Source organism: Physeter macrocephalus, chromosome 8, assembly GCF_002837175.3.
Source record: "Physeter macrocephalus isolate SW-GA chromosome 8, ASM283717v5, whole genome shotgun sequence".
Taxonomy (NCBI): domain Eukaryota; kingdom Metazoa; phylum Chordata; class Mammalia; order Artiodactyla; family Physeteridae; genus Physeter; species Physeter macrocephalus.
In genome coordinates, this window is record NC_041221.1 from 45,606,385 (window position 1) to 45,631,265 (window position 24,881).

The 24,881-nt window shown below is 37.0% G+C and overlaps 1 protein-coding gene across 1 annotated transcript in view; it reads left to right on the forward strand.

The window, feature by feature from the left end:
• Positions 1 to 24,881, forward strand: part of LOC129392321 (sperm flagellar protein 2-like) — a 46,951-nt gene that overhangs the window by 6,901 nt on the left and 15,169 nt on the right. Inside the window, exons 2-6 of the mRNA XM_055086525.1 lie at positions 3,854 to 3,956; positions 11,531 to 11,783; positions 15,635 to 15,775; positions 17,267 to 17,331; positions 21,970 to 22,156. Coding sequence (XP_054942500.1) covers positions 3,854 to 3,956; positions 11,531 to 11,783; positions 15,635 to 15,775; positions 17,267 to 17,331; positions 21,970 to 22,156 — 749 coding nt within the window. The remainder of the gene's footprint in view (positions 1 to 3,853; positions 3,957 to 11,530; positions 11,784 to 15,634; positions 15,776 to 17,266; positions 17,332 to 21,969; positions 22,157 to 24,881) is intronic.

Here is a 24,881-nt window from a genome sequence, read left to right on the forward strand (position 1 = left end):
CTAGTGTTGGTGTGATGTGAAATTGATTATGTTCAGCAGGAGAAGGCCGAGGTCTAGCTATGAGTGCTGGGCCAACTCCTAGCAACACCAGGGCCTAATTGGGCCAGGCCAGTACCCAGCCACCAGCAGCTGCTTTTCTCTCTCTCAAATGAAAGTAAATTTGCTTGGCTTTTAAAATGTGGTTGATAACCTAGGCTAGGTCTTTGATCTTCTAGTGAAGGAGGAGCAAAGGACACTTAGCATAGAATGTGTAGGTCTATAGCCCCTTGTCTACAATCCCCAAATCTGTTTAGTCATTTGGTGGCAAAACTTGCCCAGAAATGCTGTGAGGCTACGTTTTGTCTTTATTTCTCCCACTCAAATGGTTTGCTGTAAAAATCAACTATGTCTGATTACCTGTGCTTCCCCAGACTGGCGAGAGTGTTATAGCTTATCTGGCCCCAAGAGTAGGCCTGTATCTGAATTTAAGGTTAGGGTCAAATATTTGTTCTCTGAGTACTGAGTTACCTTTAAATAAAGATGTTTGTACCGTAGTCACTGAGGATCTATTACTGAGCTTAACAATTGTGTAATTGATATAACCTGTTGTCTTAGATTAGGAAGCAGTAATAATAACAATAAAATGATCACTGAGCACTTACTATATACCAGGAATTATGCTATGCACTTTACATGCAATTATCTCATTTAATTCTCAAACCAGCTCTCAGGTGGTAGAACCCATCACTCTCTCTCTTTTAAAGACAGGACACTGAGGCTGTGTAACTACCCAAAGTCCCGGGGCTTATAAATGGTCAAAGAGTCAGACTAGAGAATATTTCTCCAGAGCCTGTGCTCTCCTCATTATTACCATTTGGAATGTAGAAGGCTTATCTTCTTTTGTGCTTTCTCCAGCTGGCTCAGGTGGAGAAACACATAGACCATTTTGCCCTCTGTCCCAGCCTAAGGTAGACAAAGGCCCACATCAAAGATTTCAGCAAATTAAAACATTAGTGATGGGGGTCAGATCTGAGGCTTGGAAGACTGGAGGCATGGCTGAGTGGCTGCTGAACAACGTTTCCCAGATGTAGATCATTTTAGAGCTCAGGGTGAAGAACGTCACTGGGCTCCCATGGTTCATGTATTTCTCATATTCTGCATTGCTCCTTATCCTAGAGTCAACCCACCTCTTCTTTCCTGTAGGTAATACCAGTTGTGAGTGCAAATTAACTTATAGAGGTGGCCATCATGAAGTTAGTCATGGTATTCTGGAACATTTACTGGGAAGGAAAATTTGATAAACCAAAGGGAAAATAATAATCTTTCCTTTGAGTTTTCTTTTTCCCTTACTGTTTCCCTCCCCTCGCCTCTCTCCATTTCTCTTTCTCTCTCTGGCTTCTTATCTTCCTTTCCATACATTTGAATCTACATATTCCTGGCTTATCTGCTTTTTCTTCATCTGATTTCTTGCATGTATTCTTCTTTTTTCTCCTCTTTCATTTTTTCTATGTGTTTTCTCTCTGTTACTTTTGCTGTTTGCTATAGCTCTTCACTCATTATTCTCTTCTGTGTTCCTGTGGTGCAAAAAAAAAAAAAAATGAAAAAAATCTGAAAGTGTCTAATACACACAGAGCTGCCGACACATGCTTTCATACTTATTTATAGTAAACTACTTGACAGTGAAATAATGTGTTTACTGTTCTCCTTTGACCTTTATATCCAAAATGCCCCTATTTTAACCATATCAGAATTGCCTTTTAATAAGTCCTGCCACTTCAAAGGAAGTGAATTATGATTTTATTTTTCTAGTGACCTTTTTGTAGCAAAGAGTTTGCTACAGACCATTTGCCTGATACATTGAGAGTGATGGACTAGGATACAGTTATTCCCCAGTTATTCACAGGCTAGATTTCAGGTCTTCAGTCAACAGGAACAATAGGCAAAGTGCAAAATCCAGTGAGAGTGGGGGAACGAGACCACCCAAAGGCGGCATAGCAGTAGCCCCTGAATACAAAATAATAGTCTTTAGATTTTTAGTAGGAATCCATAGTCTGACAATGACTGTATGTCCAGTGGCACTTCAGAAAGCTAAGAATAGGGACGGGATATAGAAGAGAAAAAGGAAAGAAGCAGAAAGGAGAAAGCAACAGACAGAAAAGGTGCAAGGCACAGCCAGAGCAGCCCAGATGGCACAGTGAGGACAGTGGTGGCAGCCGAAAACCAGGGAACAGCATTGGAGGCCAGCAGTGGTGAGTCTCTGAGGAAAGGAGAAATCTGCAGTGACTCGGCAGGAGGAGATGGCACACCTCTGCCTTTTGGGGGCAAAAGGAGCTATTTGGATTTCAGTTGCTTCCAAGACTACTGCTGTATGATGCCAGAAGGCAGTCAATAGATTCTAGTGCTAGATAGCTTAGGGGCTCACCCCAAGTAAACAGAATCAGTGAGAAGTGTTGACATCTTTTTAAACTACTTTATAATTATATTGATTTAATCTAAGAATTGGGGTATTACTGAGTATAAAATACTTTGAGAACAGATATTAGGGAAGCTTTGGGCAAAATTGTGGGCTGGTGTCAAATATGCAAGAGTCTTATGATAATGTGAAGTCTTCTGAGTAAGGTCTGTGTACAGTGGCCTTTATGGAGCAACTCAATTCACCTCCCTGCAACCATGCACCAAGCATCAGTTCTACAAATCGCGAAGAAATTATTTTTTCTTCATTTTCAGATAGCCACCTTATTAATAGTCAAATAGATAAAAGAGGATAATTCAGTATGAATGAGTTTGCGATACTGTGATAATATATAATATTTTATAGATATTTAGTATTGCTATTGCCTAAAGGACTCTGATAGAAATACACTGAAGATTGTTGGACGATTTTGAAGTCATTTGAGACATGATGGCTTTGTCCTATGATAATATAATTTATTTTACGTATCGATTTTGTATATCATTCTTGAATACCAGGTAACCCTATATCCTTCACTTCATAAGAAAAATACAAGGGACCCCAAACTAAGGACATTTTCAAAGAAAGCAAATTCTGTTTAACACTTAATTTCTTTTTATGCACTCATCATTATGTGTATACTATGTGGCAGGCATGGTACCAAGGAATTCTCATACATTACCTTTAATCCTTAAAATAGCTCTCCAAGATAGATATAGATATGATGAGGGGACAGAAACTCAGGAAGCTTAAGCAGCTTGGGAGAGGTTGCACAGCTAGTAAAAGGCAGAGCCAAGATTCCTGCATAGATATCTCTGGCTCCAAAGTCTATCTTCCTCTGGGCTGTCTCCATCATTGCACAGAACACCAACTAGACTGGAGTAAACCCTGGAGCCAACAAGGAAAAGCTTGATTATGTTCAGCAGGCTTTATTTAAGAAGGTGCAGATGATTTCTGTAAAATTTCCATTGCAAAATGGTTAAAATGAAGTTTTGAGGTTTAAAGAAGTTAGATTGTACCTTACCTGGCCAGAATATGAAATCATCATCCACAGGTTTTACTGATAACTAAGGTATTAGAGTATAATTTTATAAAATATATTGAGGGTTTGTTTTTAGATCTAAGGTTAAAAGTTTTATTGGTTGTGTTTTGTTTGGTTTGATCAAAAGTTGTCTCTTCCTTCAAAATGTCATATGTTATCAACTACTGATCTACATTTATTCAGGGGTCTTTATAAGACGTCTACTGTTAAACTTCAATATTTTCATTTGGTTATTACAAGATGTTTTTAGAAGTATTTTCATGGCATTTTGAGTTCAAGTTAAATTACGAAGTTTTACTCTATGTGTACATAATGAAAATATATAAACTCTACGTACAACATTATATTTATTTTTGTAATCTCTACGTTCTAAAATTCAGGTCCCAAGTCATTTGCAAAGGCATTTTCCAATGGCTATCTAATTGGAGAAGTTTTGCACAAGTTTGCACTTCAGGATGATTTTGCAGAATTTTCAGAAAGCAGGTTAGTGAGATTATTCCTTACTTTAAAAAAGGTCAATTCCTTTGGCATTTGGATGGTTTTAGCCCAAAGTTAACATTGAAGAATCATTTACCACAAGATTCCCCTAAACCAGACAAGCATCCATTGGTATGGAAATTGCTGCTTCCTCACATATACATACTTCATTGTCCCAGGAGTACAAAGGAGAGAAAGTTATAAGGTTGCAGCAAGCCCTCATCTCTAGATGGGTCCCATTTTAATATTTTCTGTATTCCTGCACTCTTGTGTTTTATCAAATTTGTGAAGCTTTCACCCATCATTGCTCCAAAAGTTCTTTCTGCCCATTTCTTTCTCTCTCTCCTCTCCTTCTGGGACTTCCACTATGTGTATGTTGGTATACTTGACAGTATCCCACAGGTCTCTGAGGCTTTGTTGATTTTTAAAAGTAAACTTCTTATTTTGAACAGTTTTAGATTTACAGAAAAATTGCAAAGATAGTACAGAGAGTTCCCATATGGTTCACATCCAGTTTCCCCTACTGCTACCATCTTATATGCGTATGGTACATTTTGTACCAAAGATTTGTTATAATTTTTATCTAATGTCTTTTTTGTTCCAGTATCTCACCAGGATACCACATTATATTTTATAGCCATGTCTCCTTAGATTCTTCTTGGCTGAGATACTTTCTCAGACTTTCCTTGTTTTTGATAATCTTTACAGTTTAGAAAAATTAATAACTGGTCAGGTATTTTGTACATTGTTCCTCAGTTGGAATTTGTCTGATATTTTTTCTCATGATTAGAACGAGTTTATGTGTTTTGAGATTCTGTTCATTTTTCTTCATTCTTTTTCCTTTCTGCTTCTCCTATAAATAATTTCAATTGATCTATCTATGAGTGTACCAGTTCTTTCTTCTGACAACTCAAACCTCCTGTTGAGCTATTCTAGTGAATTTTTACATTTCAGTTATTGTACTTTTCAACCTTAGAATTCCACTTGGTTCTTATTTTTATAATTTTGATTTTCTTATTGATATTCTATTTTTGTTGAGGTGTTGTTCTCATACTTTCTTTTTTAATGGTTAAAAAATGGATTGTTTTAGTTCTTTAACATTTATAATAGCTGACTTAAGGTCTTTGTCTAATAAATTCAGCATCTGGGCTTCCTCAGAGAGTTTCTATTGACTTTTTTTCCCCCTATACATGGACCATACTTTCCTTTTTCTCTGTGTGTCTCATAATTGTTGAAAATAGACATTTAAAGTAATACGAGTTAACTCAGATTATCCCACCTTCCCATGGTTTGTTGTTGTTGCTGCTGCTTCTTGTTTGTTTAATGACTCTCTTGGACTAATTTTGGAAAGTCTATATGCCTTGTTGTGTACAACAGCTGAAGACTCTGCTTGGTTAGCTTAGTGAATAGAGCAAATGAACAGAGCTCAGCAAATGAACAGAGATATTTTAAAATATCTTGAACTGATAAATCTTTCCTGACTGAGAGACTGTGAGTTTGTTGAGGTGTCTCCAATGCTTTCACAGTTTACAACCCTGCCTTAGCCTTTACTTCCTGCTTGTACAGGACCTCAGGATCAGCCAGAGGTAAGAGATTTGGGCCTCCTTCTGTCTTTCCTGCTTATCCAAACATTCCTACACATGCATATGGCCCTCTAGATCTCCAGGAATATGTCAGAGCTTTTCAAAGCGCCCAATGGATATTTTATTCTTATATCTTCCTCGTAAGTTTTTGGATAGGCTCTTTTTTGCTCCAGTGGTATCACTCCCTTAGGTAGCTGTGATCTTAAACAATTGCCACTGATTGTTTTTCACTAATACCCTGGGAATAAGTCTTTTTTCAGTGATTGAGCTCTAAAAAATATCAAATAATGACAATGTCCTGAGGATAGGACTTTTTGAGAAGGTTTAAACCTGTTTGTCCTCTCTGATGGCTGCTAGGCTGCTGGTTTTTACAGCTTCTATTGTTGCAAGGCTATTGTAGAGCTGGGGAGAAGGGAATGGGAATAGTGCAAGTTAAAACGATCAAAAGCTCTCTGTTTTAACTGAGATTAAGTTTTTTCTTAAATAAATGTTTCTTAGATTGTTACAAGCCTTTGGATAATTTCTGGAGTTATGAAAATGTTGATTTTCATAATTTTTGTCAGTTTTATTATTGCCTTTATGGAGGAATGGATTTTTGGAGGTCCTTGCTCTACCATTCCTGACATCCTGCTCCATCTCCATGTTTTAACCTGATATTTCCCACTCAAGTATTTCTTAGTTTTTGGTTGCTTGGAATGGTAGGCTTCCATTGAGCAGTACCTATGTTGCAAGACTTTAAAGCAAAAGAATCTGGTACCTCCATTCTAGAGGTGAGTCATTCTTTCACAATCCAGATTATGCTAGTTGTACAGGTAATAATAGTATAATACAAGAGGAGACATGGATTGGAAATAAATTTTCATACCAGATAAGCCTCTGTTGCTAATCCCAGACAACTTCTTAAGCTTCTAGGGTACTGGGTAACATTCTAATCCATACCCTACACCCCATGTCTCACATCTCTTCCTCAAGGGCAAGGGATACACGGTCCTTCACAGCTTAGCCCCAACTGCCTCCTCTGCCTGAGCTCCTAGCCCTGTGCCCACTCTGCTTCTACCTTAATTTCCTCCCCTCCAATGGAAGCCAGGATCAGCCTCTAAGGTATAAGATTTCCAGGGTAGGTAAGTCAGTGTCTATGCCCTTCTTTTCTCCTTTTGCTTTCTCACAAGTTCTCATATGACCAGATTGATTTGTGATGGTCTGCGTGTAACCAGGTGTCCAATCCCTTTTTGTTGTTGTTGCTTATTATCCCTTTATGGAAGTTATAAAGTTATCTTGTACATTTACTTATTATAACACTGGTCACTTTGTTGTCAGTTTCTTTTTTTGTGTCTCTTTCACGTTGCACATTGTACATTCAAGTGCCTTAAAGTTATGGGTATGAGTTATTTTTCTTTGCATCCCCAGGGCCATCACAGGCCTGGCACATGTTTAGCTTTCAGTAAATATTTTTTGAATTAATGAATGGCTGCATATCCTGATAAATCCTGCATTTAGACACCTTGTTTGAACTTCTCCGTAGGCAGATAGAGCTCTACACCCACATTTTTAAGTGTGGTTTCCCCATCAGCTTAAGAAACTTTAGATATTCCAGTTTCTGTTTCTCAAGGCCTGTCTTACAAAATGCTTCCCTGTGTGACCCTCATCCACCTTTCCAGCCACATTTTCCACCGGTCTGGAGCCCTAACATAAACTGCTTTGGTCCACAAACATGTCATGTGTTTTTGTTATGCCTTGCAACTTTGCATATTAACATTCGTCCTTCACTTCCACCATGAGAAACTTTTATTCATCCTTAAGATCCAGCTAAAAATCCACCCCTTCTCTAAACTGTGTTTGGTCCCCTAGCAGATTTAATTTTCTTTTCCTCTTTGTTTTTTTTTTTTCTCTTTGTTTTAATAACACTTTGGACATCCCTTTTTTTTATCACATTAAGTTATAATTGTTTATTTATATGTCAGTTCTTATCAGAGTTACTGCCACGTGAAGGAGCCCAAATAATGTTTGATAATGAATATATGAATGTTTACTCCTTAACTAGATTGCAAAGTTGCTCAAAGTTGCATAGTATGTTTATTCTCTGTGCTCCAGGCATTGTTCCTGGACCATAGCAGACACACAATAATGTTTCTCTATTAAATAAATGAATGACTTCAGAAAGTATATCTGGTTCGGTACAGAAAACTTAAAGAGCCATACTGATCAGATCATGCATGCAGTATTTCATGTGTACTAAGTTGGCTCTTGTTAGCCAGGCCATGGAAGGCCTTTGTGTGAAATGGAAATAGGGACCCCATATGGATGGAGGTAACCGTGAAGACACAGGTCTTAGTGAACAGAGAGACCTCTGTGCAAAGAAAAAGAAGCACCTTTTTGGATAAAACAACCTCATGCCAGGTATTGCCCCACCCCTGCACAGGAGTGTGCCCTGAGTATTATCATGTGTAGCAGTCCTGCCTTTCACTCACTGCAAAGGACTCACTTTCTTTTCCACTGAGTCATTAATTTTCTTAACAGGGGAGAGGGACCTACTTGTCCTGACAACCAAATACTATCCATCTTTAGTTCCTGGAACAAACCACATTTTTTCCAGGGCACATGGTATTTTAAAGAAGGCAAGAATTAGTAAATCTGTGGATATGACCTTTGTAATAGTGTATTTAGTGGGGAAAAGGACCCTTCTTTGTAAAGCCTGTTTTTTAGACAGCTAGCTAGTGCTAGAGCTCATGATTTGGGGATTTTTGTATAATATTTTCTAAGGTCTTTAGTCTAAAATGTTAACAGTAAACTAAATCTATGTTGCTAATAATTTGAAGTTATTTGCTTTGGGAATTACTTAATCCTAAGAATAACTCATCTAACTCTGAAAGAATTATGTTTTGGGATATCTTTAGTCCATCTCAGAGGGTGAAAAATGAGCAGATTAGTTAAAAGAATAAAAAGTAAAGGAACATGGATATCCCTTGGGAGGGCAGCTTCTAATTACCTTGTGAGATGTATTCCCTCACCAGGTGTCAAGGAGGAGAGGAGATTGGTAATCCCTTGGCAAATAAGGACTGCAAGTAGAGAGGGAGAAGACTTTTTCCAGAATACGTTCCTTATCCCCTCAGGGGTCATCATTTACGTCCTATGCTATGTCTTCAGAGCAAAGATGTCCCAGTAGATTCTCTGGGTTCAAAAACAACTGTTGATTATCATGTTATACTGATTGAGCATATACTGTAACAAGAGTGGACTCCACCAATTTACATACCAGTTATATTCCCAAAATTTTGGTTGGAAATTTAGAGTATATATTAAAAGCAAGCTTCCAGAGGGAAATACTATTACACCTGGACACTTCGGCCAGACCGTGAAAGGCATTTTAAAGCCTACTGTGTCACTGAACCCTAGTGTTAGCAGGCTACACTGCATTCTGGGGGTTGTGTAATACAAGAAAGAGGAGGGGAAGTGTTCTTCACTTTTATTGGGTACAGGGCTAAATTTTGATAAAATTTGGAAATGAATAGTGTTTGTTTTTGGATTCTCCCTCCCGAATTATGGTGCCTCTAACCTCTGGAGCCCAAGGTTATGACCCAGGCAAAATCTCTGAAAAGTGGTTCTCAGGCCATATCTTTCCAAGTAAGTGTAGTGGACAAGACATACAGGACTCCTAGGATAGGAAGGATATGAAAGGATGAACTGTGATGGAAGATCAAAAGGAGATGCCAGGTGCCCGTCCAAGGAATGTGAACACAGGTCTTTGATTTGACCATCCTCTGTCACAATAAGACTCTTCAAAACATGGTCTGCTGTACGCTAATCATTTTAGTCCAGTGTTTGTTATCTCAAACACTAAGGTCATTTGTGGGGGAACAAATTGCAAAACTGGACATGACATGAGAAGACCTAAAAAAATGTTTTACCCTTTTTGTTGATAAGATTACCTTGTAGCATTCCTTATCTCTTCTTATCCCCTCTAAGATCTGTTTCTCTTTATCAATTTAAAATATTTCATTCAAAGTTTGGTTGATGTGGTATGCCATACTAAATATACTTAACCAAATAGAGGAAATAGGACGATAAGTTACACCACAGAACTGGAAAAGGAATTCAGTGTCTTCTGTCACTACATTTGTTGACATTGGCCTTTCCATGATACTGGCTCCTTATTTATATTTAGAAATCATTCCTATATTTCCCCAGATCCACCTCCTTGGCAGCTAACAGGCACTTTTAGACTAGATTTTAGGAAGTTCACAAGTACCCGCAAATGGTATACACATTTTGTGTATATGCATGAATGTGTGTTTTCTTTCCTGTGGAAAAGGTTTCATAGCTCTCATCAGATTTCCAAAGGATGGTATATGTGATTAAAAAATAAAAAGGTTTAGAACCACTGCTTGAGAGCTATCTCTTGAGAAATAATATACTAGGAACAGTATATAAAGTTTAAGAAGGGCTAGTTGGGCTTCCCTGGTGGCTCAGTGGTTAAGAATTCGCTTGCCAGTGCAGGGGACACGGGTTCGATCCCTGGTCCGGGAGGATCCCACATGCCGCGGAGCAACTAAGCCCGTGCGCCATAACTACTGAGCCTGTGCTCCAGAGCCCACGAGCCACAACTACTGAGCCCACGTGCAACAACTATTGAAGCTTGCATGCCTAGAGCCTGTGCTCCACAGCAAGAGAAGCCCACGCACCGCAATGAAGAGTAGCCCCCGCTCGCTGCAACTAGAGAAGGCCCACACGCAGCAACAAAGACCCAGTGCAGCCAAAAATAAATAAATTAATTAATTAAATTTTAAAAAGAAGTGCTAAGTGATCTCTTTCAGCTTCTAAACATTCATTTGAGGTCATTAACGGTCATTGTATCGTCCCCAAATAATATTATAGTCCAAAATGAAGTTATTGAGTGAGTAACCCTATAATATTAGAAATTCCGCCAACTCCCTCTGTCCTAAAGTATCATCTTTTTTCAGGGAGGGGATGTGACTTTGACTTATATTTAAGTATATTCAGTGTATTTTTTCCATCAAAGAATGTCACTGAGTTTTTGGAAGTTAAAGTAAGGAGAAAATAGACCAGTGGTTAAAATTGACACTTGTATGCAGTTTGATCACAGAGAGGCACAAAAGTTGAAAATGCATCTAACATCTTTTGCTTTCTTTCTGCCACTGGATTCATAGGCTTATTGACAGCCCTAGGTCATTTGAGACCTCTATTACAACAGTTACATCAATTTATCACTACTTGTTGTTCATCTGTTTTCCCACTATGAACTGCTAAAGGGCAGGGTGTCTTATCTTTGTAAGACTTTAATAAATTTATAAAAACTTATTAAATTAAATAAATTATTGGTATAGTTGAGAGAGTAAATTAATAAACGAATTAATGAATTTCTTCTAAAATGTGAGCCTAATTTGGTAATAGGTGATTCAATAATACATATATTTTAGAAAGTCTTTAGCGATTCTTGAAGAAGTAATATGAAGTGTACAGTGAAGATTACATAAGTAATTTAGTTGTATAGCTAATGTTATTTAATTAAATATTTCTGATAATGCCTGAGGGGATTACTGTGAGAGTTGTCACTGCAACTGAAAATAAGGTTATTTTCAGGTTCTAGTAATGACATCACTTAAAGCAATGGACATTTAAATTGCAATTTTGTCTGCTGAGTAAAATATTTTTCAAAACGATAGTTAAGTTTTTCCATTTAGAAGAAGGCATTTAGTTATGTTTTTGTACTGACTTCTTGCGGAAATTCTAGCATCTATTTAAGTAGAAGAGTATATGAAATTAATGGGTTTTAGTTTAGCCATGCAAGAGAAATAAATGCATGGAGTTAGGACAATACACAAAATCTCAATGTCTCTGCATGATTAAGTGGTTTTAGAGAGGATTGATATATTTAAAAGAACATGGGATAATTCATAATATGGGATCATGGTAATACCTCTGATATTTGTTGTTTGCTTTATTCCAGTGTCTAATTATGTAAAATATTTTAATGCCTAGGATTTCAAGTGCCAAACTTAATAATTTTTCTCGCTTGGAGCCCACACTTCACCTTCTGGGCGTGCAGTTTGATCAGAATGTGGCCCACAGTATAATCACAGAAAAGCCTGGGGCGGCGACGAAACTCTTATATCAATTGTACATTGCTCTCCAGAGAAAAAAGAAAGGTGTGCTGACTGGAGTGGAAATGCAAACCATGCAACCCCTGACAAATACAAAAGTTCAAAACGTGAAAAGCGAGGCTTTTCGAGATGTAAGTACATAAAGAAACATTATAAGCACATCACAATATAAAGCTTGGTAAAGGGACACAGCAGTGATGTTGCATTCTCAAAGAAGCCCCATCGGGCGTATATGTCCCTGATGTATGTTATTGGCCATATTTGGGTTTTGTTTTATATTAATATTTTCAATTCATTTATCCATTTTTGATGCCTCTCTCCATCCTATCCACCAATTGCCAATAACTTATCAATTGTTTGCTCCTAATTCCCAGTGCTTTTTATGCCTGCTCCTCTCTTTCCATTTCTACCCCTATCCTACCTGCTCAGACCTCCTGCTGAGCTACTGCAGTAAATGCAGCTTCCGATCTTCAGGCTTTCTACTGGAGGTTAATCAACCGCTAGGTGAATCTGCCCTCAGTTCCACTGTTGTTGGTTTCTTCTGCTCAGAAACCTGCTAATTTACAAATAATCTTGTCACCAAAGTAGACTAGCATCCAAGTTCTTTCACTAAAGAGTCTCATTCTGTCTTTCTAACTTTATTTCTTCATAACCCTCAGCATAAAGTCTTTCTTCTACATTGATTGGCAGCCTGTCCTTGCATAGGACTTGTATATTTCTGCTCTTCCCTCTCTACCACCAAGCTCACCCTTCTCCTCTCTCCGCTTCCCCCAGACTTTCCTCCGTCTACTCTGTGCCACCTTCCCAGTATACATGGACTCTTTCTGCGGAGCTCATAGGGCACGGGTAATTGTTACTCTTTGGTGTTAACCTCCTCTTGCCGATAGTATAGACTAACTTTCATTATTTATCTGTCATATGGCCTCACAAGATTTTTAGTTCCTCAAGTTCAAGAAATATGCCTAGTACAATGCTTTCAACATTGCAAATACTCATTAAGTGTCTCTTAATTATTTGATACAACTCTTCAGTCGACAAATCTCTGTAGTTCCTGTGCTGTTTCCTTGTGATAAGTGAAGGCCATTAACTTTTCCAGGTCTGTAGGGTAATGGGGAGTACTGTACTGATGTAATGCACAAAAATAAATGAAAATAATTAAATTTTAAAATTTAATTTATGAAGCAGCAAGGACAATAAATGTGAGAGCTACTTCCACTTTTAGATTTGTCTTCTCTTGGTGGATATCCTTATGAGTCTGGTAGCAGAATGAACTCAGCACCCACAGAGAGCTAGAAATTAGATTAGGCTGAAAGTCAATAACTTAGTATCTCATCCTGCTTCCTTCACGTGCAAGCTGGTTAACTTTGGGTCAGTCCCTGGAACAATCTCAGTCTCACTTTTTCCAACTGTAAAAACAAGGATGTTTATCTCTACCTGCCTGAGAGTTAGGTTTTTCAGTAACTTCAAGAAAAACAATATATAAGAAAATTCTTTGTAAAGTATAAAACAGTCAATGTAAAGAAGTGCTACAAGTGCTGTGGAGCTGAGTCCAAACAAAAAACCATTGGGTTTAATGTTGGCCACGGTGACCTTCCAAAGTCAATTACTCATTTATTGAACAAAGATCTGTTGGGCTCCTACTTTATGTCAGGCACTCACACAGTGAGTAGTACAGGAAAAACCCCAATTCTCTTAGAGCTTACATTTTGGGGAGAGAAAAATGTTTCAGCAGCGTGGTGTGGATTGCAGTGGAGATGAGGAAGAATGGAGTATAGACTATTCTTTCAAGACACGTGGAGATAAAGGAGAAGAGAGAATAACAGTAGCTGCAGGAGAGAAGCTCAACAGAAGTGTGAGATTATTTGTGCATTTAATGGACATGGAGACTGGGACAACCTGGCAGTTGAGAAAAAGAATCGGTGGCAAGTGATGAGTGCTGTGAGGACCGAAGTGGAAGGAGACCCTCTGGGGAAGAAAAGAAGAAGAATGAATCAATGGTTCAGATGAAGGAGGAGATATCTTATGAAAAAAGTAAAGATGCCTTTTTCTTTGATATAAGTGGAAGAAGATGCAGGTGTCTATTACATATTAATATCAATAATGATGAAAATTTATTGAACATACATAGTGAGATGCCAGGCCCTGTTCCAGGTGCTTTATGTATATTATCTCATTTGACCTTCACAACCATCTTATGAGATAGGTACTTTTATTATTCCCATTTTACAGATGATGAATCTGAGAGAGATTAGGTAACTTGCTCAACTTCATGAAGCTAGTAGGTAGTAGAGCTAAACCTCAAACCTAGGCACTCTGACTCCACACATTTAACAGCAGGCTATTTGATGGCTCAACAGATATTTCCTGGGCTGGGGGGAAATAGAATTAAGTTGAAGAAAAAAAAATTTTATATATATATATGTGTGTGTGTGTGTGTGTGTGTGTGTGTGTTGAAGTGGGGTGGTAGGATGTTGAAGGACCTTACATGTTCGTTGCCACTGTGAAGATGGAGGCCAGGACATTTTTAACAGTGAAAAGAGCAGGGGTGTGTGTAAGTGCTTAAAGACAGCTCACAGGGCCTTAACTGATCTTCTGAGTAAGTGTCAGTATCTACTGAGGCAGTTTTAGAAAAGAAGGACCAAGAATGGTTTGAGCAATGGTACCATTTAAAAAAATTTTTTTAGTAAGTCATCAGCTTCTAAGTAGATTACTTTCGAATATCAAAGTTTTAGTTAAATACATTAGCCATTGCTCTGTGTCCCACTTCACAATCATCACTGAGAGTTCATTTTCTTTTACTATTGTACCCTCATTGCCAGTGGCCTGGAAGTTTTCATTATTTCTTCACTTTTTACTAGGAAGTGGCTTAAGTAATGGAAAGAATCTAGCTTCTTATATTATCTCTTTCATGTTGAAATTGGTTTTATAAATTATTTTTATGAAAATGTATTTGTAAGGATACAAATACCATTCATTGAAAATTAAACTCAGGGCAAAAAGTTTAATTATAAAAGCATATATGAGACTTTTGTAAGAAAGCATTCAAATCATGCATTTTTATTGTCCTTACATCAATTAAGGGTGTGAGTGATTGGTATGGGACTTGAATTTGCTTTAGCCATCAACAGTAGTAATTCATAGAAATTTTATTTTGAAGGCAAATTTTATGTGTGCTTATAATGACAATATACTCTTTTCTCTCTAATAATGGAATCTTCTTGAAATGCTTTCTTCATTTAGAGACATAGAAACCTGATACCACGTCAAACTGATTTCAATCTGATGCAGGTTACACACAGGTTTCAAGAAAAATATAAACACACGAACGAAGATCTTGTCCACATGCATTTTGAGAAACTTGAAAAATCTCAAAAACTCCAGGAAAAACAAAGATCTTTTAAAATCTAAAAGGTTTTATAGAACAATACTCATTAGTGCATAGTATGTTGTTTGCCACTTATGTCTATATTACGCATTGCATAAGCATGAATCCAGCCCGAGCTGCCAGTTCCTGGTACATGACTCATGCTCTGCCTGCTCTCACCTTTCTCTCTCTCACTTTTCCCCTTTCTCTGTCTCCACCTTTGCTGATGGTCGCATCTCCCTGCGGCTAAGAACTAGAACTGCCGTTCTTTGGAACAGTGGGACAACTTGACCTCTTTTTAAGTTGTCTGGTAGAAATGAACGCTTCAGATGCTTTAGTGTTATGGGGGAGGGTTGCTACCCAGAATGAAAATACACACATTTGATCGGCATAATTTGGGGATTCCAAAATTGTGTTTCAATATCATACTTTTCAAAATAAGTTATATTGACACTTGCTTCCTAACATTACACAGTTGTAACACCCAGTCCATTGGTTAATTGCCGAGTTCCGAAAATTTCAATGGAAAATTTGTGTATCTGTGTACCTGTGAGTGTATAACATTGCATATTATTCTAATGAACTGAATAACTAAACTAATGTGTATGGGATATTTAGCAACGCTTGAGCAGAAGACGACAAAATGAAATAATGGCTAAAATCCAAGCAACTGTCATACAGATTCCTAAACCCGCATCAAACCGTATTGTGAAAGCACTTGACACTCAAAAAATGTTGAAAAAGAAAAAAGAGGCAGAGGTAAGTGATAACCCTTTAATGATGTGTTGTGTTTATCTTAATGAAAGGATGATCTTTCCCTAAAACATATAGAGACTTCCCTGAACTCCCTACTTCCTTTTCAGGTTACTTCTGGTATTGTCCCTTCTCATTTAAAACTCCTCCACCGTATGCATATCCAATCCATTTTATAGTTATTTGTTCAGAAACAGAGAATGTAGCTTTAGGACAGGGATGGCAAATTCTATTAAATGACAGAACCTGTGTGGCTCCTGTGTTGTGGATTCTGTGGTCACTAACAAACTATGCCAGAGTGGGTGCTGTTGTAATGGGTCATGATACCCATGGGTACAACAGGGGCCAGTCCAGGTACCCATACCATGCATGTGCCATTCCTACTATTTGCTTTTCCTCAATACCTCCTCCCCATGCTGCACTGTCTTTCTATGAATCCTAGAAATGTTAAGCAACTTGCTTGCTCTCATCATATTTAAATTTAAGATACTTACACTATTGATATTTTACTAGACCATACCAGCTGTCAATCATTCCAATAGGATATAATCTCCTTATATTTCACAAGGGAGCAATACTACATTTTGATACTAATTCCTGCAATCTACACTGTATACTACTATAATGATTGTTAGGGATATTCTCTCCCTTAAGAAAAAAGATTAATAACTACCATTTATTGATCATCTGCTATATGCCAGGCTGTGGGTTGGGCACTTCACATCATCTTTAATTTGTAAATAATTCTCTAAGTAGGGTATTATTTTCCCCATTTTTTAGATAAGGAAAATGAGACTCAGAAAAGTGACATGTTTTACCCAAGTACACAATGCTGTTAAAGCAGAGATTGAGAGGTCTCTCTGATTTCTAAATCCATTGCATTTTATATTAATTCACATTTTTTAATATTAAAAAATCCTATAGTTAGATTCTAAAAAGTACTACCCACAGAGGCTTTTTTTCTGACCCCATTTTAGTAAAAGTATTTAATTCTCATGTTTCCCTGAGTTGATTAAAACTTATTAATAAGGATTTACAGTAGGCAGAGGATTAGCTAAAATTAATTTTCAGAGAGCAAATTAATAGTGTAAGTAAGGTTGCACAACCTTTAAAACCCTCAAGATGATTTTAAAGAAATATTTATGTCCAAAAAAATGCTTATTCTCATTTAAAAGAATTGTAATTAACAATGCACGTCCTTACTGTTTGATAATCTTTATTCTCATTAAATGCCCTTTGATGTACTGTCAGAGCTAGACTTGTGAACTGAATGATTCGGGTTAGGCAATTTTCACCTTCTTTTAGATATATTTAGCCTAGTCTAAAAGTAACAAATCAGAATAGAAAAATATTCTAGAATGTAGCTTTTCAGATCTTGCTTCCTAATTAGCTTGAATTAGTAATGCATGTCACTTTATAAGTTTGAATGAATGGGGGAAATGAAAATTTTCAATGTTTTTTTAGAGGTGAAAAACTGATAATGAATTTCCTTTAAAGGATGTGGCCAATGAGATTAAGAAGTTTGAAGCATTAATAAAAAAGGATCTCCAAGCAAAAGAAAGGTGGGATGCAAATTATCTCAGTAATCACAAAACTGCATTCCGTTCTACTTTAACTTTTGAATATTTAGAAATAGTTTACCTGAAATAGCTGTTCCAAAGATGTTTTCACCTTGTAGAATCTTCATTAAGAGCATATATTAAGGAAGATAAATGAGCTAAAATTCAGATTAGTTGTTCATTAACAATTTTTGTAAAGATCAAAAGAGAAAGTGGCTATTATGAGATGTGAGGTAAATTTATTTTTCTATGTTATACTTACCCTTGTAAGTTCACACATATTTTTTAAACACTCACTAACATTTTTTCAAGTTACTATTAATTTACATTTGTCACAAAAGAGCCATTATTAGACTCTAGTTTGGTTGCTGTCATGTTGCATCCTCAGCATTTAGCACAGGGACCAGCAGTAAAAAGTTGTTGAATGAGTTTGTTGACTGAATGTCACTAAAACAGTTCAATGAGTTCTTTACAGAAAGTGCCTGGTTAATGGGCTTCTTTTTCCTAAAGATAAAGATCTTCTCCCCTTTTGTTTCCTATTAGGGGTCATTGACTCACAGAAAGTAATTGATTAGGGACTACACATATAGGAACAGCTTGAATTTCTCTGCATTTCTTTCATGGAAACTATCTAAACTCTACTCATTTATGTTTTATAGAATAGGAAATAAACCTCTTAAAGAAGAAAAATATACATGAATTATATACTTCAGTTCCATATTAATATTTTTGAGGAGAGGGAATAGAGTCAAAAGAAGAGGAATAAGAATAAGCTAGAAGGAGAAGTGGTGAGGAAGTCAAGTGTGAAAGGAAAGTGAAGCAGAATGAAGAATGTATACATTAGTTGCCTTTCCCTCTTCCCTCTGCAGAAACTCCTGATGCCCTACTCTGAGCCCCCCCATATTCATCAGTGCTCACCTCACTCCTAAAATAACCACAGCCCAAGCCAACTCCCCCATGCAGCTGCCACCTGACCCCCGCCACGCCCACCCTTGACCTTGGCCCATGAAACCACTCCACTTCTTCCAACTCTTTCACTCATCTCACCAGCCACATGCTCCAGAGTGATAAACGGACGGTGTCCACCAAAATGACTATCTTAAAATATTGAAACACTCTGTTGCTTTTCGTGAATGGTATTCTCTGCAGCCCCGCAGCCCACCCCTTTCTTGGGACGCCTCGATTTCCACACAGTTTAGCAACCAGAGTCAACACCAAACACAACAACATCTCCCAGTCCCTGTACCAGCATTCATTTTGATTAATTAGTGTCCTTGCCCTGTCCGTGGTTCAATGTTTTAAAGATCCTTCCAGGGTGAATGTTTATTCACCCTGATCCTCATTGCCTTCCCAACCTAACCTGAACCTAGGCCTCTCTATCAGTTAGCTTAGAAACCCCGAAACCAGACTGGGTTAAATTAGATGGATATCTTACTTCTCTCTCCTATAATATTAATAGAAGTCAGAAGGTAAGCAGCCCAGGGCATGTGTTGCTGCTCCGAGGTCAACAAGGACTGAGCCTTCCTTTTAGTTCCACTGTCCTGATGTATGGTTTCTGTCTTCAAAGTCACATTCGCAAATAAGAGATAACTTCCGAGGCTCTGGCCATTTGGCCCACGTTCCAATATCAGGAAGGAGGAGAGGCAAAAAGTGGATATCCAATCTGAAATCGCTCCTTATGTGAGCCTTCCCAGAAGCCCCATATAACATTTCTGCTTATGCCTTATTAGTCAGAATTCAATCACATGGCCATACCTAGCAGAATGGGAGGCTGGGAATTGTAGACTTTAGCTGGGTAAGTTGTTTTCCTGAATAAAACCGTGGCTCTGTTTTGAGGGAAAAGGGAGGGAAATAGCAGTGTCTATCACAAGTCCTTTCTCTGCAGAAGCCTCCACTTGGTCTTGCCAGAGATTTACCACTGCGGGCCCATGAGATATGGACATCCTCACTTCTCAAAGCAGCAGGATAGGGCCTGGGGCAGCTAGAGTCCCTGGACAAGTCACCTGTGGCTGTGAGCAGCCCCATCTGTGACTCCAAATCCCTTCCAGTACACTTCACAAAGGACAATTTTTCTGATGGACCCCCAAACAAAAAATGTTGAGAAGCACTGGTCTAGAGCAAACTTTTAAAGAAAAAAGAGCTATGGTACAATATAGTCTTTCTTAATCTCTGTTATTGACCACTGCTTCTTTAGTTCATTCTGAATCCTTAGCTTAGAATCAAGCATGTTCTGGGCTTTTCCAGAAACTTCACACTACTTGATGACAGAGAGCACTGAATTCATCTCTTGGGTTGACCTTAGGAGCAATTTCTACAGCTGCCCCTTTCACAGCCTGCTCATGAAAGACTTTCCCAGGGATGTCACTTCAAAGTCTATCTTTTCTCTTTTGTGAAAGAATGAAATGATGTCTCAGTGAGAGCAATGCCAGAACAACTACTGCTGCTTTTTCCCCACATGAACTATTTCTTTATTTTTTAAGACAAATAATAAATGCCATCTGCTATTTGTTTCTTTAGCTGAGGCTGTTGGCTGCTGTAATCTGACATTTGGATTCATAGATTTACCTTAGTCTCCTTCTAGCAACTGCTTATATATATATATATATATATATATATATATATACGCAAATTTGGCCAAGGTTCCTATCACTAATAATTCATACATGTACAATTATTAACTCGATGGAGGACTGGCAAGCAAACAGATATAAAGAAAACATAATTATTACCCTCAAGAAACCCACATCTCAGTAAAATGAATATTTATTCAAGTAAATATCACATAGCTTTCTTCAGGCCTTAATTGGCATAAGACAGCAGATGGGTGTATGTATGGATGGTTGGACAGACTGATTGATGAACAAAGGAGAACCAGTATCTTAAGTATATTGTTGGTGGCATAAATACAGTGTTGAGAGAGCTGTTAATCCGTGCTCAATCTGAGGCAAAATCTTTTAAACAACACATTTAAGTAAAAATATAGTAAGGATTTTGATGAAGGATCTGAAAAAGTTATGCCACACAATTTTCATAAATACTTAATTGCACTAAATCTTAATAAATAAATAGGGTTAAAATTTGTCTTTGATCTTACTGAGGCTTTGTTAGCTACACAATTTCTGCTCAGTGACTCTCAGTGACAGAATACGATCGAAGGTTGAGCCCCTGCTGATAAAATAACCAGAATTTCAATGTGTGATTTCTTAAGTTATGTTACACTTGTATAGTGCTTCTTAGCATATTATTTGAAATTTGGCAGACGTTAGCTACATGTCAGGACTATGAGGCACAGGGACACAGGAGAGTAAACTAGGATACTTTTCTTCTGCACTCAGAGTTCAACTGGAAGCAGCAAATGTACAAATAATGAACTATAATAAAATATCCGTACCATAAATATGTGATTATTAAACAACTAATTATAATTTAAGAATTTTAATTCAACTATGTAAATGATTTTGATCTTTGATTTAATGAAACTGCATGGCCTCAGATTAAAAACAACATGTGTGATTATTCCTTAAACATGAATTAGCTATGCTTTTATAAGAACACTTCTGTCTATATGAGAATTGATGACTGATTAATCCCTACAAACCATAATCATGTGTCCTTGTCTTTTGAATAAGATTATAAGTTATATTTTAAACTGAATACATCAATAACTTATGACATTAAGAATAATAATTATTCATAATATTAAAATTCATTATTTCTTGGCAAGTAACGTTATATCTTATACCATTGTGCTGTTGTATTCTTTTTATTTTTTTAAGAGTATGCAGATGAGAATTGATTATTTGATCCTATATACATAAAAATGTATCTTTTACTTTTAAAGGCAACTTTTGAATGAATCTATAAATTCTGTACTAAGCCACCATTTGCCTCACTAAATTCAGTGTGTTTGCTTTCTGTTGGTGAGACCACCAACTCTTCCTGATCCGTAAGTTCTGGACATGAGGTAGGACAAGAGCTCCAAGGTAGATCTTCTCACTTGGGTCTCCAGGACTTAGGCAAGAGGCTAGGTCAGACCCATGGTGCAAGTCAACTCTCCACTGCTGAGCTTCTAGTAAGAGCTGGGGTGCTGCCCTAAGGAGTTGGAAAGTTACTGGGAGCTCATAGAGCAACTTGCATTCACATAGGTGAGAGGAGAGTTGTAGTGGACAGAACCATCCATGGAAGTACTCTCAGGGTCCTCACATTAGTGTACCTGGCCGACTCTTGTAGAAGTATGCCTTCCCTGACACTTGGGTTATCGATATTGCCTTACTCTTGACTCCAAGCAGGGGGGGCAGCAGGCCTAGAGCCAGCAGGAAGAAGAAGGAGAGAAATCCAGAATCTCTGGGCACAGTGAAGGTCATGAGAAGTAAAAGAGTAAGTAAGTAGGCGCCAGGCCTAGAAAGAAGGCTATGCTAAGGACCTCACAGATACAGAGTCCAGAAATGGGGTGAGGCAAATGGAATCTGTTGATAAGCTGTGGATCTCACACTGAAGTTCTAATATTTGCCTCGATGCTTATATTAATAAATGAACAGAACACTCAAGAGAGCCGTCTCCAGAGGTCTTCCTCCACAGTCACAAGTAGTGGTGTGTGATTGAGTTATTTTTTAAAATTTAAATAATAACTGTTGTCCTTAGTGCATCCAAGACTTCTTTAGATACAACAGGCCAGACAACCGCTGATTTGTTAAACACTTATTCGGATGATGACTACATTAAAAAAATCCGAAAGCGCCTCGAAGAAGATGCTTTTGCACGAGAACAAAGGGAGAAAAGACGGCGGAGACTCTTAATGGACCAGTTAATAGCCCACGAAGCACAAGAGGTAAGATATTTAATTGTTGATTGAATAATAGTGCTGGAAGATTTTACAAAATGTAGTCTTTTATACACACATATGTGTATCTTATGTATGTATTTTGTGCTACTGTGAATCAATGTCACATCCTCACATCATAACAGCAAATAATATTCAGAAAACAAATCTACATAAAACATTTACTAAAAAAATCTAAAATCTGGTAATGGTTATACAGCATTCTGAATTTACTTAATTGTACATTGAATTGTACACTTAAAAATGAATTGAAATGGTAAATTTTATGGTATGCATATTTTACCACAATAAAAAATACTGACAAAATAGGAATCTAAAATCTATGTCAGCCGTGTATATCTATTGTTACATTTAGAGGTAAAAGGAAACTTTTCATCCCAGTTTTATTAGGTATAATTGACAAATAAAAATTGTATATATTTAAGATGTATAATGTGATGTTTTGATATATGAATACATTGTGAAATGATTACCATAATCAAACTAATTAACACACCCATCACCTCACCAAAAAAAAAAAAAATAGTTACCATTTTTGTGTGTGTATTTGGTGAGAATACTTAAGATCTATTTTTATAAGTTCAACTTTTTTAGATTCCACATTTAAGTGAGATCATGCAGTGTTTGTCTTTCTATGTATGGCTTATTTCATTTAACATAATGTCCTCCAAGTTCAAACATGTTGTCACAACTGACAGGATTTTCTTCTTTTTTAAGGCTGACAGTATTCCATATATATATACACACACATATGTATGTATGTTTGTGTCTCACGTTTTCTTTATCCATTCATCCATCAATGGACACTTAGGTTGTTTCTATATCATGCCCATTGTGAATAGCGCTGCAGTGAACATGGGGGTGTAAACATCTCTCTGAGATACTGATTTCATTTCCTTTGGATATGTACCCAGAAGTAGGATTGCTAGGTCATATGAAAGTTCTATTTCTAACTTTTCAAGTAAACACTATACAGTTTTCCATAGTGGCTGTACCAACTTACATTCCCACCAACAGTTTACAAGTGTTCCCTTTTCACCACATTCTTGCCAACACTTGTTATCTCTTGCTTTTATTTTATATTTTTTGATAATAGCCATTCTAACAGATGTGAGGTGATATCTTATTCAGTTTTGATTTGCATTTCTCTGATGATAAGTACCGTTGATCATCTTTTCAAATACCTGTTGGCCATTTGTTTGTCTTCTTTTGGGAAATGTCTGTTCAGGTCCTTTGACCATTTTTTAAATTGGGTTATTTGGTGTTTGGCTATTGAGTTATTTGAATTCCTTACATATTTTGGATATTAACCAAAATGTATTGTTCACAAATAGTAATTTCCCCCATTTTGTAGGTTGCCTCTTCACTCTTTCGATTGTCTCCTTTTCTGTGCAGAATTTTTAGGTAGATCAAATCCCACTTGTCTATTTTTACTCTTGTTGCCTGTACTTTTGGGGTCATGTTAAAAAAATAATTGCCTAGACTAGTGTCAAGAAATGTTTTTCCCTATATTTGCTTCTAGTAGTTTTATAGTTTTAGGTCTTATGTGTAAGTCTCTAATCCATTTTGAATTGATTTTTATATATGGTGTGAGATAAGGGTACAGTATCATTCTCCTGCATGTGGATATCCAGTTTTCCCAGCACCATTTGTTGTAGAGACTGTCCTTTCCCCATTGTATAGCCTTGGCACCCTTATTGAAGATCAATTGACTGTACATATGTGGATTTATTTCTGGGCTCTTTCTTCTCTTTCACTGGTCTATAGGTCTGTTTTTATGTCAGTACCATACTGTTTTGAATACTGCATCTCTGTAATATATTTTGAAATCAGGAAGTATGATGCCTACAGTTCTGTTCTTCTTACTCAAGATTGCTTTGGCTGTTTGGAGTCTTTTGTGGCTCCATGTGAATTTTAGTATTGTTTTCCTATTTCTGTAAAAAATGCCATTGGAATTTTGATAAGAATTGCATTGAATCTGTAGATCACTTTAGGTATTATGGACATTTTAACATTATTAATTCTTCCAATCCAGGAACATGGGATATCTTTTCCATTTATTTGTGTCTTCTTCAATTCCTTTAATTAATGTTTTATAGTTTTCAGTGTGGATCTTTTGCCTCCTTGGTTGAATTTATTCGTAAATATTTTATTATTTTTGATGCTATTGTAAATGGGATTGTTTTCTTAATTTCATTTCAGAGAGTTCATGGTTAGTATGTAGGAATGCAAGTGATTTTTATATGTTTATTTTGTATACTGAAACTACTGAATTTGTTTTTTGGTTCTCACAATTTTTTTAGTCAGTCTTTAGAGTTTTCTATATGTAAGATCATGTCATCTGCAAACAGAGACGTTTTACCTCTTCCTTTCTGATTTGGATGCCTTTTCTTTCTCTATCTTGCCAGTTTCCCTGGCTAGGACTTCCAGTACCAATAGAAGTGGTGAGAGTGGGCATACTTGTCTTATTTTTGATCTTAGAGGAATGGTGAATATCTAAAAGCTTTTAGCATCATACCTTTAGGTATGATGTTAACTGTGAGCTTATCATATATGACCTTTATTATGTTGAGTTACATTCCTTCTATACCTAATTTGTTGAGAATTTTTATCATGGAAGGATACTGAATTGTTTCAAATGTTTTTTTTCTGTATCAATTGATATTATCAAAAAGGGAACTTTTAAATGAAAACATGGAAAATTAGTTAGTCC